The sequence below is a fragment of the Aethina tumida genome, chromosome 8 (assembly GCF_024364675.1).
Source record: "Aethina tumida isolate Nest 87 chromosome 8, icAetTumi1.1, whole genome shotgun sequence".
In the NCBI taxonomy this organism is placed as follows: Eukaryota; Metazoa; Arthropoda; class Insecta; order Coleoptera; family Nitidulidae; genus Aethina; species Aethina tumida.
Window position 1 is genome coordinate 5,738,052 of NC_065442.1, and position 21,496 is coordinate 5,759,547.

General features: G+C 30.0%; 2 protein-coding genes and 1 long non-coding RNA gene across 4 annotated transcripts in view; 1 reads left to right on the forward strand and 2 right to left on the reverse strand.

Annotated features, from left to right (window-relative positions):
• The window catches only part of LOC126266346 (uncharacterized), a 183,910-nt gene that overhangs the window by 88,376 nt on the left and 74,038 nt on the right, over positions 1–21,496 (forward strand). The gene's annotated exons all lie outside the window — the stretch shown is intronic.
• LOC126266374 (uncharacterized) lies at positions 15,564–16,528 on the reverse strand. Its single transcript, XR_007548779.1, has 3 exons — positions 16,416–16,528; positions 16,074–16,200; positions 15,564–15,665 (listed from the first exon to the last, which is right to left on the reverse strand). It is a non-coding gene; the product is annotated as an uncharacterized LOC126266374 (long non-coding RNA).
• Positions 17,822–19,747, reverse strand: LOC126266348 (uncharacterized). Of its 2 annotated transcripts, none has more exons than XM_049970276.1 (3): positions 19,560–19,747; positions 19,204–19,478; positions 17,822–19,029 (listed from the first exon to the last, which is right to left on the reverse strand). In XM_049970276.1, exon 3 carries the CDS (start codon positions 19,005–19,007, stop codon positions 18,315–18,317), a length of 693 nt encoding a protein of 230 aa, XP_049826233.1. In that variant the 5' UTR covers positions 19,008–19,029; positions 19,204–19,478; positions 19,560–19,747; the 3' UTR covers positions 17,822–18,314. The 2 variants fall into 2 exon arrangements, with proteins under 2 accessions (XP_049826233.1, XP_049826234.1); XM_049970277.1 differs by having other exon boundaries at positions 19,204–19,266; positions 19,322–19,747.

Consider the following 21,496-nt stretch of genomic DNA (forward strand, 5'->3'; position numbering starts at 1 on the left):
TACTATCGATTTGTTCAGGACGAATTTTGTCAATTAACCATACCAAAATGTGTGCATGAGGTAATCCTCGCTTTTGCCACTCAACCGAATACAGCCAGCAACGTGTGGGACCGAATATATGTAATTTAGTAATGAAACTTATTAAAGACTTCAACTTTTGTCTGAACACACGTGCTGTAATGTCATGGCGATGTATTGCATTTTGGCCAGGCAGTAGCAAAGATGCAATCTCTGGCCATTTTGGATGATTACATGTGAACGTGATAAATAAACATGATCGTCCATATTCGCGCACGAATGTCAGAGCATCCTGTATATATTCTTGCATATGACGTGGACTTCCTACGTACGATGATAGTAAAATCACATGGTTACCAATTTCGGCGACGTCGGCGTTGTTGTTGATAGCGTCTCGCAAATGAATGTACTCTTTCGCGCGCAGCTTTAGTTGATTATATCGTAAGTATCGTGGTCGATCGCTCTCAATCTTCGCGTACATGTCGACCATGAATTGTTGACAAAGCTCACGATAGCTCCTGTAATATTTGTTCTTAAAAATTAATTTAAATTTATTACGTTCAATAATTTAATTGTTTTGTTAAATGATTAATGATCAAATTCATAATCAATGAAGTACCTGATACGGGATCTCGTTTTATGTTTATGCAATATCCGTCTTGTCCCTTCCAGAATATTAGAGGATATTGGAGAGCGTCATATGAACGATGTGTGTCAGTAATGAACTGAAGATTATTATTTCTTCTACGAATCACAATTTCTCGTGCAGCTGTACAATCGCCAACCATGATTCCAGCAACATCATCAACAACTGGTGCATTGAATCTACGAATATAGCGTGATTATCGCTTTGTAATTGGTGCATATGTGATTTGAATATTTTCAACAATTCGTTGTGCTCGTTCAATAGAGCATCTATCTCGCTGACGATGCGTTTGGCATAAAATGAATCAAGGTTATTATAATCACAACGTGCATTCACGCGATTGGCAAGTGCGCTTCCGGAATCCTCGCCGCCCATAAAGTAGATTTGTAAGAATTCATGTGGTTCGTTTGGCATTGGCAGCAGTGAGCCCATTTTATGATAAACTTGGCCTCTGATTTTGAATGTAGAATTGTATTGTTGACCATTTGCATTAGTATTTCGAACTATTTCTGTTGCTCCGAACGATGTCATTTGAAAGCATGAATTGAATGTTCGAATTGACTTCAGGAACACGTTAGAATCTGGATCCGTGCCGATAAGTAAACCGTTCAATGGTTCAGGTGGTGTTTCAATTTCAGGTAGTTGCACTTTTCTTGACGCGCAACACATCCCAGCTGGCTCATTTTTGAATTTCAGAGCATGACAATGCGGACATTCCTTGTCCATAGCACCAATTACCACTTTTGAATGAGCATAATATTCAATATCGGGCTCATACTGGAATGCTAGACGCAGGAATGAATCAGATATAAATGCTCGATGTACCTGTTGTCGTTGTTGGTCATTTGTTCTGCGTCTATTGACTGTGAAACGGCGTGATTGTCGTTGTTCTAATCTTCTGACTTCATTGCGTTCAGCTCGTGTAGGAATGATTAATAGTTAATATGACAGTTATTGATTGACATTGATCAGTTTCGGTTCGAAACTCGTAACTCATTGACAATCTTGACAACTGTCTAAAAAATAAAAAAAAAATTTAGGGGTGGACTACCGTAACATTTAGGGGGATGAAAAATAGATGTTGGCCGATTCTCAGACCTACTCAATACGCTCACGAAATTTCATGAGAATCGGTCAAGCCGTTTCGGAGGAGTATGGGAACGAAAACTGTGACATGAGAATTTTATATATATAAAGAAAGATATATATAATATATTTAGCATACTTATTAGAAATAATTACACAATATAGAATAAGCTTGTTAAAAAATTGACAAATATATTTGTTGGAACATTATTGCAGATATCATATTACGCATTTTGTTTGAGCAATAAGATAAGAGTATAGATTTATTTCAGATTTAGAAGTGTAGAAAATAATATTTAATGATAAAATTTCTTGTAAATGTTAAACATTAGTACTTTATATAATGACGTCTAATTTTAATAACAATTTATTATAGAGACTCGAGTTCAGCGCGATACGATTATTGTAGCAGATCACATTTGTTTGCCAACAAGATTAATTATCGATTAAGTGAATAGGGACGAGTGGGCAGCAGCCGAAAATAGTTGTTCGGCGGCGTCGGAAATACACGAAAATTCTATAAAAAAATGTATGCGAAGATCATTTTTTACCTTCAGATGTTTCTTGTAATAATAATAATAATCAAAAACCTTGGGGCCTACCACGAACCCGAGTAAGATATCTCACTCGGTGGGATTTTAGAGGAATTAGAATATTTAGGTTAGTATACGTTTCAAATTTGAAATTCTTTTTCAAAATGAAAGTCACTGCAATACAAAAATAACAATTAGTGAAATTTATAACTGAAAATCCAATACTACTGTCAAAGAAATTTACTTCGGAATTTTCATCCGGTAAATTCGTTGAGCTGTGACAAGAAATCACAGCTATACTTAACGGGCCCGAAAAGACTTGGAAGGGATGGAGGAAGGTCAGTGTATAAATTGAACATTAAAACACAACTTTTACTATTTTATTTATTTTGACAGACGTGGTCCGACATATCTGCCAGGACCAAATCGAAACTAGCCTTTCAAAAAAAAAAGAAATATCGAAAACTGGAGGGGGCAGCCAAAAATTTGCGGCCTTAGCCGGATTGCCTGCCTCATTAAACCCTCATCTGTTGAAGGAGTTGCAAATGTTTCCGTACCTGTTGTTAAATTTGAATTTCCTCCGGGTACGTCGGACCCAGTGCCGGAGCCTTCATCAGCTCCGGACATGCCAGGGCCTTCGTCAGCTTCGGACGTGCCGGGGCCATCGTCAGCTTCGGACATGCCGCGCCAGCCCTTGCAACGTACAAGGAGGCAAAAAACATATGATGCTTATGAAAAGCGTGCCAAATATTTAAAAAAAAAAATTGAGATGAAGGAAAGGCACCATAGACAGAAGACGGAGGCTCTGGGCAATATTGTGAGTGCCTTAAATTCGTCATCAGCATCAAATGCACAGGCCTTGACTCAAACGGCCCAGGCGTTCTCGCAGACTGATGTGGCTTTAGAACATATGGCGGAAGCCATAAACAAATCAGCACAGTCTCGTTAACTATTTGTTTTTGTTATTATTTTTGTTAAAATTTATTTTCGAAATTCTTTTTTTTTTATTTTATTGATTAAATTTTATTATAAAAGCATAGTTTATTATTTTATTTACATTCAATTTTTGTGAAATCCTTGAGGTGCAACTGAAAATTCAAGTTTCTTATAAACTTTTTTATTTTACCTTTTAGTACAATACACTTGACCCATCGATGCTCTTTAATTTGTTTGAAATCGAGCTGTCATTAAGCGGTTACGAGTTGCTTTACCAGCTGCCAATTCAGGATTTATTCCTACTATTTCTGATAAATTGTCAAATAAGCTTGAAAATTAATTATTTTTAACTTGTTAAAAGTTCTTTTAAAAGATATATACCATCATCCACATGATCATCTTCATTTTCATCTTCTGGTAAAATTAAATTATTTTTAATACAAATGTTGTGTAAAACAACACATGTACATAATTTTGCATGCCATTTCAGGTGCATAATGAAGGACTCCTTCCGACAACATCTAAACCTTGCTTTAAATAATCCATTACATCTTTCTATAATGCTACGAACTCTCTTATGGGCTTTATAATAGCGATATTCTGGAATATTCATAGCAGATTCATGTTCCAAAGGAGTCATAAGCCAAAGCCTTAAAGGGTATCCAGAATCACCTATAATTTAATATAATATTTAATTTTAGTTTATTTAATTTATTTTTCATTTTGCACATATCACCTAATAAATAATATCCATTCATTCCAGCCTGATGGATATTTCTAAGTACATTCTGAATATCACTGTTATTCCATATGAATGAATCATGTGAACTGCCAGGATACTTGGCAATTACATTTAAAATTTCTAGATTTGCCCCACATATCTACAATTTTCTCATTAATTAATAATGTCTTTAATAATTATTATGTATAGTTACTAATTGAACATTAATGGAATGATATTCTTTCCTATTGACATGAAACAATGAATATGTATTCATCAGTTTTTGGGGGAAAATGGCTACATGAGTGCAATCAATGCATCTTATGACTCCAGGAAAATTATATTTTTCAGAAAAACTAGAATGAAAACATTGAAATGTTGTAATTACGATTAAATTTTTCTATTTATCTTTTTCTAATAATATTTAACTCCTCAACATTTTGGGGAAAACTTATAAATTTGTTAAGAACTTCAGGATGATTCAATGAATTTGTTACTACTTGGAGGCAGTTACTAATGATTTGTTGAGAAACTCCTATAAACCAGTTGCATCCAATATATGTTTGATAACCACCTGAGGCATAAAAACGTAAAGCTGCAAGTACTTATAAATATAAATATATTATCAAATAAATTTGAATTTACTTTACTACAAATTTTAATTTACTAATTACATTTTCAAGTAAAAAAACAAGAATTTTGTGATTTTGAGGACCACGGTCATCTTGGTAAAACTTCTAGGAAAGCAGATCATACATTAGTTTTTCTGATTCGAGGTCTAACATCTAACTGAAAAGAAGTTGTCGCCTACAATTTTTCTAAAGGTATAGTTCCCACAATAAACTAAACTTCAAAGCATAGGCTTAAATGTTAGGGCCACAGTTTGCGTTCAAGGTAGCACAAATAGATCTGCTTTAAGTACTTTATCTTGTCAAACATCTTCTTCTGAATCTTATTTTCTAATAATCGTCGCATTTACGTAATTTTCGATGTCCCTCATTTATATAAAACATCTAGAAATGCACTTTTACGAGGAAATATTTTATTTGAAGACCAAATTTGAACATATTATTCAAGCATTTGTTTTAGATAATTCTAATCTCAATTTTCGTATGTGTCCAAAACTTACAAATCAACATTTTAATCTCCTATCTGTGATAAAAGTACAAATAATGCTGAGAAAAAAATCATTGTTGTATAAGTTGCATCGAAATACTATTTCAAAAATTTCTAAGTTAAAGGCACGTTGCCAAAAACAAAAGTCTGATATTTCCAATCTTCGTAGTATTATTAAAAGTGGAAATTAGAAGAAATTTGTACAGATTTAAATATGGTTACTAGAAATTTAATTTCTTCTCAATTGCAAAATTCCTGTAGAAAATCTCATGGCAGAATTTAGTCTCTCGACGATAAAACATTTGCACTTTCCATGTAAAAAAGCATTGGCAACCTATATCGTTATTTACAAACTCATTCTTTACCTTCAATTTCTTCTCTCAAAAGTCTTCTCAGTAAATTTGAATTTGAGTCTGGTGTTAATGAACTATATTTTGAACATTTAAAGTCTGCTTCTTCTGATTTAAATGATAAAAATTGTTGTCTATTATTTAACGAAATATCTTTAAGTTCTGGATTACATTTTCAAGTTAAAAACAAGAATTTTGGACTACTAATTTTGGGTTTTCCAAAACTCGAGGTGATAGCGTTAACCTCAAGTTTAAAGTCGGGGATTCGGCACCTGAATTCCGCCGACCCTGTCATCAGCGGCGACAAGCGAACAGGCCCGCAACGATAGAGGATATAAACAGATATAAAATGCGGCAAAAGCGAAAAGAATTGGAAATCTGGGGGGCCAGCATAGCCCAGGGGAAGGCGGTGAAGTCATTCATCAACGACCCGATTGGGAATGGCTGGTTGTATAACACCACGCTGCTCAAACCAGGGAGGCTCATTGTGTGTGCACGTTATCGGGCAGTGCACATACACGAAGACATGGCGGATTCATAGGCACGACGATATTGTGGACTTCGTTATGTCGGAAATTCCCAAGAGGGACCCTGCGGCGGCAATCATCAAAGGAGCCTACGCTGGACTTCGAGAATAAGACGTTCAAACCGGACCTAGTAGTTAAAACTGGGGATCGGGTTTTCGTGGTTGATGTAGCAGTCCGCCACGAGGACAAGCGGTGTCTCGAAGAGGCTCGACTGGAAAAATGCCGCAAGTATAATGTTCTGCTGCCGCAGGTCATGAATAGATTTGATGTAGGCGAGGCTTCTGTACTACCGATAGTAGTCGGGACTCGTGGAGGACTACCCAGGTCTACAATCGAGGCATTGCGCCACATAACAAGATTCAAACAGTCGTTAGGGTTGACCATTTCCCTAATGGCTCTCCGACCCTCGATTGAAATTTACCACAGCTTCATGGACTACGATGGAGCTGTGCCTCAACGTCGGGAATACCGTGACAGGTGACCGACGGACCGGCCGCAGCCGTCTTTTTAACCATGTTACGTCCCTGTAGTAAGTGTGTTTATTTATTTATTGTATGTGGGAGATTTTATGTTTACTTATATTGAATTATTATTTTATTTTTTTACTTTTATTTATATTATACCCTTATTTTATTTATACCATAAATTTTATTTATACACCATATTTTAGCTCTACCTTATTTTAATCCTTATTGTACACACACCTTGTCTCCCATATACAGCGGCAAGGCTTTTACTTTTATATTTTATATTTCTTTACACATTCTTTTTAGCTGCGGTCGGAATTTTTCCACTAAGCCGAGGGGTGTCTCCTGGCCACCTCCATGTGGTTCCTCGCGGACAACGGACGGACTTTGTCCGGACGGCTAAGTGCCAATGGAGCCCCCTCACATACCCAAAGGCTGGGGAATTGTTAGATAGTGGGAAACCAAGACCACGGTGCCGCAGAATTGCGGCCCGATGCTCTGTTCCGCAACCGGGTCCAGTAAATAGTTTAAGTATTTTTAAAGGGGGAGCCGTTGCACAGATATCGCGGGCGAGTGTTATAGGTGCACCGTCTGCGTTGCCGGACTCCCCTACTTGTTATACATACATCCGTAGATGAAAGTTCGCCGCAAGGCGTAGTCCATCAATAAGAATTATTATTTTTTGAATTATAATCACTATTGTTGATTGGGGTATAATTGGTACCTCGCTTGTAATTTAATATCTTCCGTTTGTAAAATATTTATTATAACATTATAATGTGACCGACGGACCGGCTGCAGCTATCTTTTTAATCAACATTACGTCCCTGTAGTAAGTATTATTTATTTATTTATTATATGTGGGAGATTTTATGTTTATTTTTATTATATATTTTAATTTTACTTTTATTTATATTTTATACTGATTTTATTTTTACCCTAGATTTTATTTATACAATTTTTACCGATAACAAATAAATTTTATTTATACATCAAATTTTAGCTTTATTATATTTTATTTTATTATGTTACTCTACACCGATTTTATTATTTTATTATATTGATTTTTAGTTATTGGCAATAGCAATTACAATTCCAACTATTGTATGTACTATTGCATGCATAAGTGGTCTGCCACTTCATTGACGTCAGGCGGGTATGGTCACATTCTGTATTACCGTGCATTGCCCACTCCACATCATATCATAAGATGAGATTCCCAAAATGTGTTGTCGATTCAGTGTGAATTGTTATTGCGAATAGAAGTCAACAAATATGAATCTAAACAAAGAAACGCGTATGGGAATAATTTTTCTTAAAGAACAAGGAAAAAAGTGAATTTTATATGTAGCGAAGGAAGAGAACCTCTACATATGGTTTAATGTTTTAGGTATTTTAATTTAAAAAATTGTTATTGCAATTTAATGTTCCATATAATAAAATAAATACAATTTTGTGATTATAAAATGAATTGGGAAACACTATGGCCATTCTGCAAACCGACTTTTTGAGGCCTAAGATGATTTAGATTTAATAATCGAATCGAAACACGATGTGAATTTTGTGAATTATATGTCACATATTAATTTCAAATTATACATCAACAACAATGTAGGAGGTTCGCAGAACAAATTCTAATCACTCGATCTTTTTTATTATATTTGTTTATAACATTTAAAATGTTTTAATATGCACTATTTTACGTTTCGTAAATACTTGGTTTTGTTATGAAAATACTTTATTTTATTTTTTGTATATTAAATATTTTTAAAATATATCACATTAGCTCAAATACTAATTTAAATCATTTTTAAAATAATTCAAAATAATATTAATTAAGATTATTTTAATATTTGTTAATTATTTAATCGCTTTAAATATTGTAATACAACAATTTCAATAAAACACAAAAAATATGCTCTGAATTACTAAAGCTAAAACTAATTAATAATTTGGCCTATTTCAATCCTTGTAGTCCTATTTATAGTATAAAATATTATTCTGTAATTTCGATACACTTCAGGCAGTGTCAAAACTTATACTAATTCAGTTTTTGAACCAAAACGATGCACAGCAACATAATGTGACGGTCGCATCTGATAGTACACCTTGCCGCCCATATACAGCGGCAAAGGTTTTTATTTATATTTTTACATATTCGTTTTAGCTGCGGTCGGAATTTTTCCACTAAGCTGAGGGGTGTCTCGTGGCCACCTCCACGTGGTTCCTCGCGGGCAACGGCCGGACTTTGTCCGGACAGCTAAGTGCCTATGGAGCCCCCTTACACACCCAAAGGCTGAGGAATTGTTAGATAGTGGGAAATCATTATACCAAACCATTCAATGTGTGGGATTCTAGTCAGCCGGGCCTGGTTGTGGGACAGACCACGTACGTACATCCGTAGATGAAAGTTCGCCGCAAGGCGTAGATAACTATAACTTCTGTTACTTGCCTTTGGCATGAGTTGAAAAATGAAGGCTACGAGTCTCTAAATACTAAATTTTTAAATCAAGACCCCGGGGAAAATTTATTTTGTCAAATTCGCAAGCATGTTTCTTTTTAAAATGCATTAAAAACAGTTGTTAATTCCTTAAATTAAGTGTTCCTATCTTTGTCAATAGTAATTGTAAATATGATGGTGGCAAATCTTTAGGGGCATTTTCAAAATTTTTATATGAATTCGTCAATTCGGTGACTATACAAGATGTTTCTATTTTCGAGTCTGATGTTAACTTAGTTGAATAATACATTTGTGATTCTAATTCTCTTCATGGTTCTTCTAGATATTTATTAAAGAAAATTCAAATTCATGCCATGGGACCCTTCTCTCAAAAGATATCACTGAAAAGCATATTTTTATTTCTTTTAAAGAATACGATCAAGATTTTAATAAGTTAATTTATCCTTGCGATTTACTTGTAAATTTCTTTTCAAATATCCATATTCATTTGTACACTTTTTTAAATGATAATTCCCACAAAAGTTCTTTAGAAACAAATTTTAAAGCATATTTTTCAAAAGTTTGATCAATTTGAATTCTGTAAAATTCATGATTGTAAAGATAAAATATTAGATAAATGTACCAGACTCACTATTTATAAATATCTTAAAGATAATAATAAAAAAGAGCGTCCCAAATTTCATAAAAAGTTTTAATACAATATTTTAAATTTATCAATATGATCTTTTCCATTTTGTTGTGTTTACAAATATTTATTTATCTTTGGTATGTTGTTTTTATTGAATGCTCTTTATTTTATTCTAGAAGGAAATTGAAACATTCCCAATATGATCTCATAAAACAGTTTTTCTCATGTATTGATTTCTGTAGACCTAGGTGAGAGCAGTGCTTTCAGACATCTAATCTTTTATTAATTTATTTATAGTTACGTCATAATTTTTGTTCACTATTTTAAAACTATTATGTGAGAAACATTGTTCAGAATTATATTGTTTGTCATTTTTCCGATCCTTGAATGTTGTTTTTTTACTTTAATTATTGAAGTATTTATTTACATACTTATTTATATTGTTTATGAGACGTTGTGAATATAACTCCGAGGGGATTGTTTTTATGTATATGTATATTTTGTTTGGTTGTGGTCGATAACTGATGAAAAGACCTTCCTTTTGATGATCTTCCAAAATGAGGACCAGGAGGAAATTGGCTACACTATTCTATAGTATATCACGTGGCCATTTCTTTGAAACTTTAGTAATTTCAAATTATACCCAGGGTGGTACCATTACTATGTACCATTGCACTTCTTCAATTCCCAAAAGCAACATTTTAACAAAAATGGGATATATAATCTTTGTATCTAGATGGGGAAGGGTAATAATTGCCGAGGGTGATTATTTTTGAGAATAAATCTAAATTTAATTCATTTTTTGTGTTATTTTTTCTTAACCTTCAACGGACTTTTTTGATTGTCTGGTATTAAACCAAAAATACAGCAATCAAAAATTGTATGACGTCCATACTTTATTATGTATTAGAAATAAGAGTATGAAGACAAAACAGAAGATCATGACGATAATGTCAACAAATTTATTTGGACAGGAGGAAACACAAGAAGTAACAACTCAAGAGACGATCGATTAAACAGTCCAGCATTAACGTTTCCAAACCAAAATCGAAAAGTAGACATTTCGAAGTCAATAATAAACATAGCAAATAGGATAAATGAAGTAAAATTACTACACACAAGGAAATAATGAGTATCGTATGTTAAACGAAAAACACATTAAAAAAGGACCCCCTGAATCCTTGTTAAGGTAAATAGAAAATATCATAAATCCAACTGACACATAAAAGATAAATAAGCCTTTTCAGCCTTTAAATACTTGTTACAATTGTCTAATTGTCAATTCATCAACTCCAATGTTCAAAGAGCAGCAGGTTATAAACCTTAGTCGAGACAATTGAACAAGTACACAAGTGGATATATACTGCTGAAGGAATAAATTACATACTAAATACATAAAATTACATATAAAAGTGCACAACTGGCGCAGCAACTCGTGCTTATTACAATATACAAATGAATATAGACATTATTGATGTTTCAAGAGTTCGAACCCTAGATCTCTCAATTATTTTGGTGTGCTAGCAGATTGATACAATCAATTCGTTCGAGTGGCTGAAGAAAGTAAGACTCGATGAGTGGTTTCCGAATAAGTGATTCTAATACCTAAAACATAAAAAGATCACAAACGTTAGAAAATATTGTAACTATATATGTTACTTAATATATTTTAATTTGATAAATTATCTTTAAAATTTTACGTAGTACTTTTTGGGTGAGATAGATACACAAGTAATTGTGTAGTGATTGCGATAACACGAGTCAATGACAGCGTGTCCCGACTGTAACAAACTCTCTTCAAGTTATAATTATGGCTCCTAAATGTTTAAAGAGGAAGTGACTGTAATGAATTAATATTAAATATAAAATAATAAATTTGAATTATTTTACTAAAAAACGTAAAAAGTAAAATCATAAACCAAGACACTGAAAAATTTACCGTTTAGTTCTTGGTAACTGAGTATAATTTGTTACAAGATTTTAAAATAAATTTTATTATATTTTCAATACTAATTTTGACAAGAGAAAATAAAAAGACCTGCTAAATAATGCATGGCAAATCTACACATCCTATTTAAAAGTCATGGGGAACTGCTACTCGAAGGTTGTTCAATATCGCAATAAAATATTTTCGTTGCAGGATGTATTTTCATAAACTAAAATTTTTATATTCCGAATTTTTTATAATAATTAATAGTAATATTAAAAGGAAAATAAAGAAACATTTTATGATAAACAAAATATTAATTAAGACATTTTCAGTTTTATTTAGTATATTTGAAACTAACTCAACAATTCATAGAAAATGATTAAAAAACCTTTTTAAATAAATGTACTTGAGAATTTATAGGAAATGTCTAAAAATTATTTTTAAAGGTAAAATTAACATAAATAGAAAAATATAAAGGCCATGAGACAATAAATATACCGAATCGGCCCCAAAAAGTAATCGGGCTCATAATTTCAGGGAATCTTAGTACTAATAAGATACTTGGATAGTGCGAGTTTCAGGTCTTTATCTATAACCGTTTCTAAGTAAATCGAAAATACTGAAAATTAGAAAAAATTAATTTTCTCAGCGCTGTGTGAATCGACACAATTATGAAACTATTTTTTTTGAATTCTTCGTCCAATTTCCCATGAATATATGAGCTTTTGGAATTCTTAAAAACGGTACGCCATTTTGAAAAAAATAAAATCCATTTTTTTCTCAAAAATCGGATCTTGCTCTTGAACTGATATGATACGAAACTTGCTTGATTACTGAGCTGGTGAAAACAACAGAAAACATCCAGTAAATATGTAAAGTTGTTCATCAGGTATTCGAAAATCATCCATTTTATCAAGAAGTGTAGAGTCACATTCAACAGCCAAACTTTCCATCATTTTAGATAACTCATAAGATCTTAAATTACTCGATTTTCGATTCCCATTCGGAATGAAAATTGTTTTCTTAATAAAGCATTGCATACGGGCATCTTGAGGAACAACTACTAGATTTGGATTAGAAACAGAACATACACAACAATATCTGTGAGTTACAACAGTTCTCTTAATTTGAACTTCGAGACATTCTTGTGTATCATCATCACATACAACATCTAAATTGAATGTCATCAGTGCTTGACTCATCTTCCACCGATGTTTCCTGATCCTCATCTTCAAGTTTCGTTTTCTTATATTTTTAAACACGACAATTAGAACACAGCACATCACCGACTGCAATTAGACAGTCAAAAGCAGCTGAGAACTCTTCAGCATCTTCATCAGATTTTATATATTTTGAAGTATCTGAGTTTTTTTTAAGAATTTTGAACAAATGCAACACTTGGAATTATTAGTTTTAGGTGTCGACATATTTTCACTTAAATAATAATATAGTCAAATAAAAATAATTATTAAATACAGATAAAAATACAACCAATACTTCTTTGGAATGTCAACAGTCAATAATTTTAAAGTTATCTACAGATGGTGAGTTCTCATAAAGAAAAAAAAAACAGTATTACGTTGTTTTTGTTTACAGTTCCAACTTGTGGTCGTTAAATTAATTAAATATCGATACAATAGTAATGTATACTGATTTTATTATTTCAGTGATTAATAAAGTTTATAATAGTAATTAACAATTACTCAGATTCCCTGAAATTATGAGCACGATCTCTTTCTGGGGCCGATTCGGTATATTTATCGTCTCATGGTCTTTATTCATTTTTAGTATTACTTAATATTTTTATGATTGAAGTAACTTAACAATTATTATATTTATTATATTTATTATATTTATTATATTTTTTATATTTATTATATTTATTATATATTTATTAATTCAATATTAGTATTTTTTTAAATTAAATTAACTTAAGAATTAATAAAAAAGCTTAAAATATATATTTAAAGGTAAAATTTGTAATACATAAAAAAACTCAATTAATTCACATTCTATTATTTTTTTAATTAATAGGAAGAAGATGAAGGAAAGTTTATGTTTAAAGGTAAGTCATAATTTACCAGCTATACTGAAGATAAATTGATACAACATACTGAAAATAAAATATGTTTAAATACATTAAGAATAAGCAATAAAATTTAAAATTAATTTTAAAAAAATGTAACAAAATCAATTAATTATTTAAACAAAAATTATTAAATTTCATTGAATAATATTTAAAATACGACAAATTTTACTTTGTAATTTTACAATTTTAAGACAAAAATCATTGAAAAATCTTTGAAAAAATTCAAATTACTTGAAAAATACATTAAAATTTGTTAAAAACATATATTACACAAAATTTGAAATTCAGTGTCCTTATTTTTGTACAACATTTTCAAGATAGTACAAAAATAAAGATAAAAATGAAACAAAATCAATTAATTATATAAACAAAAATCATCAATGTTTCAGCAAATAATGTTTGAAACTAAACAAATTTGAAATTTTACAATTTTAAGCCAAAAATCACTAGAAAAATTCAAATTACTTGAAAAATACATTTAAATCTGTTAAAATGCTTTAAAATTTGAAATTATCAATGAAAACTTCAAATTGGTGAAATTTTTCAACATAGACCGGAAATAAAAGTGAAAATATAGCAAATTTAATTGATTATATGAACAAAAATTATCAAATGTCATCAAATATGGTTTGAAACTACACGAATTTGAAAATTATATTGGGTAATTTGAGAATTTTAAGCTAAAAGTTACTGAAAGAACTGTTTAGAAAAATTTTAAATTCAATTATTCCGTTTGAAATAAATAAGTTCATATATTTTTTTAATGGAGTCTGCAGAAAAGAATACCAAAATGTGAGCCCCATAGCAGGTATACTGTATACTCAAAAGGGATACACATTTTCTTGTAAAAAATTTAACAAAAATAGTTCTACATATTTCCAAAACTACAATTTTTTTCTATTAAAATTAGATGACTAAGTTTCTAAATGAATTAAAATTGTTGTTTTAAATACTAAAAAAATATTATAAAATTTAAAAATCAAGCCATAAAAAATTGTATTTTTAAAAACACACAATCAACTTAATAATGAGCAAAATAAGTATGGTAAATGTAAATCTGACCTTTTAGAGTTACGTTTCTGATTCATTTCATTTTCTTCTTTCATAACATTTTATGCCAGATTAATTATTCTTCTCTTCTCAGAAACTTACAACTTGACGGAAAGCTTTTTAATTTCTTAGTCCAATGCTAAAAGCAAAAATCAATATTAACTATTTATGTAATAGATAAATTGAAAGAATATAGTATAATTTATATAGTAATTTATTGTGATAAATGATCTTATTTAAATGACTAAAAATTATTGCTCATTATACATACTTATACAGAGAACTTTGAACAGTTAAAATTTGTAATATTGGCTTAAATGTGACAAGATAAAATTTTAAAATTGTTGGACTATATGTCCAATATCTTTATATCCATTATATTATTCATATGTTAATTAAAATTTATTTCTACAATACAAATCTGTACGGTTGTAATTGCACTTTTTAAAACACATGATTAGTATAATAATAGACAAAATATGTTAATAGTAAATGTGAAAACTAATTCATTTAATTTTATCTCTTGCTAAAATTTTAAGTTACATTTAAGTTAAAAATATATAATAATATAACTTATACGCTAAATTATTGCAAGAGAAAAATATTGTAGATTGTAAAGGTTGAGACTTTTCTGACCATTGTATCCATATCTATAGTTGTTCGGGTTTATTGTTCAACCTTTGTTGGAATTATTTCCTGTAGATTGATACCAATTGTGACAATATTTAAAATAGAAAAGACACTTTGGTGAATAATTGCCTATCATACATATGCACAACAATTTTGAACAGTTAAAATTTGTAAGATAACCTTAAGTACAATAAGACAAAATTTAACATTGTCTAATATTTACTTATCTACATATTATCCACATATAAATGAAAATTTATAATTTTACAATACAAAACTAAACAGCTGTAATTGTAGTTTAAAAAACACAATTGGTATGATATGCAAAATTAATTTATAGTAAATGGAGACTTCCCTTTTATACCTACATTTCTAATTCATTACATTTCCTGTCCTCTTTAAATAACTTGGCAGTTTATTTTCTCATTTGTCTTAAAGAACTTAAATCTTGGTAGAAAGCTTTTTCTTAGATATGTGCTAAAAACAACAAATTGAAATTAGTTATCCAAATTATTAAAATAATTTTAGATAATAGTATAATAAATATAGTGTAATATAATTTATATTCTAACTTATTGTAAGTGAAAAATATAGTAGATTGACTAATTATGACAACATTTAAAACAGAAAAAACACCTTGGAGGTAACTTGTGATAACTGATCATATTTAGGTAACCAAAAATAATTTCTCAGCAAACATATTTATATTAAACACATGTACAATTTTTAACAATTAAAATTTGTAAGATAATCTTTAGTAAAATAAGATAAAATTTAAAGTTTATTAGACTATATGTCCAAAAGTGAACGGTTGTAATTTTGCTTTTAAAAACACACAATCGATATGATACTATACAAAATTTGTTTATAGTAAAAATGACTGACCTTTTATATTGACATATCTGATTCATTTCATATCATTTCCTCACAAAATGACATGCCAGTCTAATTTTTCATTGGTCCTAAGGAACTTTCTACTTGGTGGGAATCTTTTTAGTTTCTTGGATAAATGCTGAAAACAAAAAGTGGATATTAGTTATTCAATTTATTATAATAATGTTATATACTAATTAGTTATACATTAGATTATATGTTCATCACTTACTTATCAATATATTAGAGAAAATTTTTTACAACACAAAACTGAACGGATGTAGTTATACTTTTAAAAACAGACAATCGGTATCATACAAAGCAAAATTACTTTACAGTAAATGTGAGACTGACCTTTTATGTTTACGTTTCTGATTCATTTCATTTCCTTTCTTGGTAAAATTTCATACCAATTTAATTGCTCATTGATCCTAAAAAACTTACAACCAGTGGAAAGCTTCTTCGTTTCTTACGCCAATGCTATAATTAAAAATTGAGTATTGGTTATTTAATATAATAATACTGTTGTCATTAAAAGCACCTTATAATTTAAATACATGGTTTATGATAAATAACTGGACAAAGCATAACCGAACAACTAAAAACGCCATTTTATATCTTACCTGATGAGCACACCACCATTGTAACACCGAAGAATTGTGGGTTGCAAACTGGATGGTCAATAATATTGTTAACAATATAATTTTAACCACTCTACAAAAGTTAAAAATGATTTAAATTTTGCAATTTTCTCTAATTTATATAGTAACCTATTGTGAATGAAATATAGGTAATGTTGTGTTTGCGGTTGATAAGTATGAACCTATGCAGAACGTACGTCGCTATCTGCCCGCTTTACTTCTAAATTGCGGGCGGTGTTGCCAATTTGTGTTATAAGTCGTATTTGGAGAAATTGTAATTTATTTTTATTTGACATTATATCATGCTTTGTTGTGGCAAATAATTCGAAAGAAATGAAACGAAACAATAAATACGGAATTAAAATTTATTGTAAGAGAGGATATTGTTGTCTAATGCACTTAAGTATGGCATTGAAATGGCCCCCGTTTCGGAATTTATTTCTCCAAATAAATTCATGCATATATGAGAGAAATAAATCTTCTGTAGTTCCAAATTGGTGACGAAGTTTCCTTTTGCATCGCATCCACATGTTCTCAACATTTTGAGTATGAACCATATTATTTTCAAGATGAACGAAATTTTGCTGGTGGATATTTTCAAAAAAAAAAGAAATGGAAAACTAATGTAATCTAACCTGACCTATTTTGGTAATGTTGCAGAATCGGTCACTCTAAGGAATATCTTTAGCGCATGCGTCAACTTGATTTGAAATCATCTGTTTCGGAGATTTTAGACAGCATAGTTGCCAGATTTCAGTTTTAACAAAATAACTAGAGAAAAATGTTATTAGAAAAATCTCTACGTAATTTATTTTGTTTTTCGTGTACGACTTATGTCATTTATGTAGTTGAATTCTAAAAAAGATAAAATTCTACTAATCATAGTTTATTAATTACTATATTAATTTTTTATTTACTCTATATTTCTTTGATAGTTTAATGTCTAATTAAATATATTCAGAAAATATTTAATAGTTTATAGGTAAATTTGCAAAAGGGAATACTTTTTATAAAAAATAATACATTAATATAACAAAAAAATATATTTATATACTTTATAATAAAAAAACAAAATCAATTAGAATAAAAATAAAATTATTCTAAAGGATATTGCTCCCTAATACACATTATTGTACTCATAAACAAGTTATAATTTTTAAATTTGTTCCTCCAAATAAACTCGTGGAGGTACGATGGAAATAAGTTTTGTGAGGTACCAAATTGGCGGCGGAGTTTCCTTTTCGCCCTCATCCACATATTTTCCACATTCTGCGTGTGAATTGCACGGTTTTCAGTGTTCACAAAATTATGTTCGTGAATAATCACTTCATGGTGATATATTCCTCCGCCAATTTGATTGATATTTTCATATGCCCTCCACCCATCGGACATAATTATTGTTCCTGGTAAGATGTACCTATTCCATTAAATAAAGTTATATTTTTATACTTATAAACAAAAAAAAAATAACTCAATTCGAAATTCTGGAAAAAATGTAAATATTATTTCTAACATGTACATGCTCTTACTTTCTAAAATAACATGCACAATTTCTACTAAATTCTAACAGTTCAAAAATATTTTTTACCTAGCATCCATCAAATACATGCTTCTACTTTCCTAAATACGCCTCTCCAACCAACCTTTGAATTATAGCAGATAAGGTTTCTGCAGTTCTGTCAGGAACTTCCACCAAGAAGCAACGCCCAGAGCCACGCTCAATACCACCGAAAACCCATGCACCAGGCAACCACCGTCCACGATGATATTTTCGATGAAAAAATTTCGATTCATCGATTTCTACTATCTTAGGCTCTTGAGCGTCTTCATCCCATCCACCTAAAACCTCAGGATTTCCTACCAGGTGTTGCTCGCAGAGTTCCCGACAGAACATAGACCAGTCTACCATTGTGTGGGTAGCCGCCATCCCTAGCCCCACTTCTCGTTTAACCACTTCATGTGGCATATCAAACGCCCAACAATAAATTATTTTTAACATTTTTTCTACAGATAAGTTGCTGTTGGAAAAAAATGATCCGCTCCTAATTGATGATGATTTTCCACACCCTTTGCAACGCCATATGTATCCATCTGTACACTTTTTTTTTATGAATGACATGGCTTGATTGCAGTTGGCACATATACTCCTATTCTTAAGTATTCCGCGTCTAACACACCACTGTATTGCTAGCAATGGATTGCCAAAACTTAATCCAGCCAAATTGTACGATTCATTCAAATCTATATCAACTACATTATCCACAACAATACTAGTAGGAGCCTTTGACCTTCTCTGAACAGCCATAGTCTATTGCACTAAACTAACTCTAAAAAAATTAAATACTAGTGAATTTAAAATATAGTAAATTGGGAATAAGTTAAAAAATAATAAAAATACATTTTTAATTAAATACAATACAATTATAAATATATATATATATATATATATATATATATATATATATATAACTAATTAATGATTAAATTAAGATTGTACTTACCAAAAATTATAAATATAATAATAATATAAATGTAATATTATAAAAATATAGCACCCAAATAATCTATAAAGTAAAATAACTTAAAAAATTACTACAAATAAATTAAAAATGATCTTACCAAAGGAGTACAAATATAATGTTAATAATCTGTTAATAATGGAAATAATCTGTAAAGTAAAATATATTAAATGAGCATACCAATCAATAAATTAAGAATGTAATTACCAGAAGAATAAGGAAAATATATTGTTTTAAAAACACCACGGAAATATAACCTGTAAAGTAAAATAGTTTAATTAATAATGCAATAATTAATAATGCAATAATGATCAAATTAGAAGAAAGAATTTACTTACCAAAGAAATAAAAAATGTAATTCACAATAATAGTCTCAAAGAACACAAAACTTTCACAAAGAACAATTCGAATATTTTGACCGTTGCAAAGCGACAACACAGCACTACAAATTGTTCAAGAAGCGCGAAACCTGCGACTCACGACGCATGCGCTAGAAAATATTCCTTAGAGTGACCGATTCTGCAACTTTACCCCTATTTTTTTCAGAAAGTTCATTAAAAATAGAATATAAAAAAATTGTCAATAATGTAATTTGTCAATTTTTGTTGAATTTTTGAAAATTTTGTAATTTTTATTAAATTTAATATTGACAATTTTTTTTGATGAACTTTCTTAAAAAATATAGGTCAGGTTAGGTTATATTAGGTTTTTATTTATTTTTTTTTTTTTTTTGAATATATTTTATTTTTTTGAACTTATTGAGAAAAATAGGAACACAATATAAAAAAAATTTTTCATAAAAATTTCAATGAAAAATCTCATTAGTCAATATTTTTCAACTTAAAATTGAATTTTCTATAAGAATATAAGTATGGGTATATCCCCAACGTACGTCACCGACAACCGGCGTGAGCTTCATACGCTGTGTTGCCATTCACATATCATTTCATTATTTTCTTATTAGGCTTTGCGCTTTTGAGTCTTGTGCCTCGTTTTGTATATTTATATTTTTACATAGTTTTATTTGTTAATGGTATTTTTATATGTCTATTCTATTAAAATGTACTTATTATTATTTGATTATTTTCAGCATTGTTATTTCGTTCTTAAATTTTAAACAAGTTATTTTTTGAGGTAATTGGAGTCTCAAATGAAGTACCAAATTTTATATAAAATTTCTAACTAGTTTTTCTTTAATCAAAGCATTTTTTAATAATACCTAAATAATTAAATACTTATTGTATATTTAATTATTTAGGTTAGTATACTTTTCTTTCAAATTGGAGATTATATGTAATGTTTAGCTTTACATTTATGTTTCATATAAAACTTTTGTTAATTGTTTAGACTCGCAGCTCCTAATTTTGGCTGTAAAAAATAGAAAGAAAAACATTCTTCCTATTATTTTTTTCAAAATATTGTACTCGCGCCGAAGAGTATGTTTTCAACAAGTAAAAAATTATAGGAGATTCAATTTTAAGTTGAAAAATATTGACTAATAAGATTTTTCATTGAAATTTTTGAACAATTTTTTTTATATTGTGTGCCTATTTTTCTCAATAAGTTCAACAAAAATAGAATATATTCAAAAAAAAAAAAAATATATAAAAACCTAATATAACCTAACCTGACCTAATTTTTTTCCGAAAGTTCATCAAAAAAAATTGTTAATATTAAATTTAATAAAAATTACAAAATTTTCAAAAATTCAACAAAAATTGACAAATTACATTTTTTTTATATTCTATTTTTGATGAACTTTCTGAAAAAAATAGGTCACGTTAGGTAACATTAGGTTTCCATTTCTTTTTTTTTTTTTGAAAATATCCACCAGCAAAATTTCGTTCATCTTGAAAATAATATGGTTCATACTCAAAATGTTGAGAACATATGGATGCGATGCAAAAGGAAACCTCGTCACCAATTTGGAACTACAGAAGATTTATTTCTCTCATATATGCATGAATTTATTTGGAGAAATAAATTCCGAAACGAGGACCATTTCAATGCCATACTTAAGTGCATTAGACAACAATATCCTCTCTTACAATAAATTTTAATTCCGTATTTATTGTTTCGTTTCATTTCTTTCGTATTATTTGCCACAACAAAGGCATGAGGCATGATATAATGTCAAATAAAAATAAATTATAATTTCTCCAAATACGATTTAAAACACAAATTGGCAACACCGCCCGCAAATTAGAAGTATAGCGGCCAGATAGCGATGTACGTTCTGCATAGGTTCATACTTATCAACCGCAAACACAACATT

What these genes read in the sequence shown, in the direction of transcription:
- LOC126266348 (XM_049970276.1), bottom strand. Translation starts at nt 19,007, where the DNA reads ATGGCTGTTCAGAGAAGGTCAAAGGCTCCTACTAGTATTGTTGTGGAT.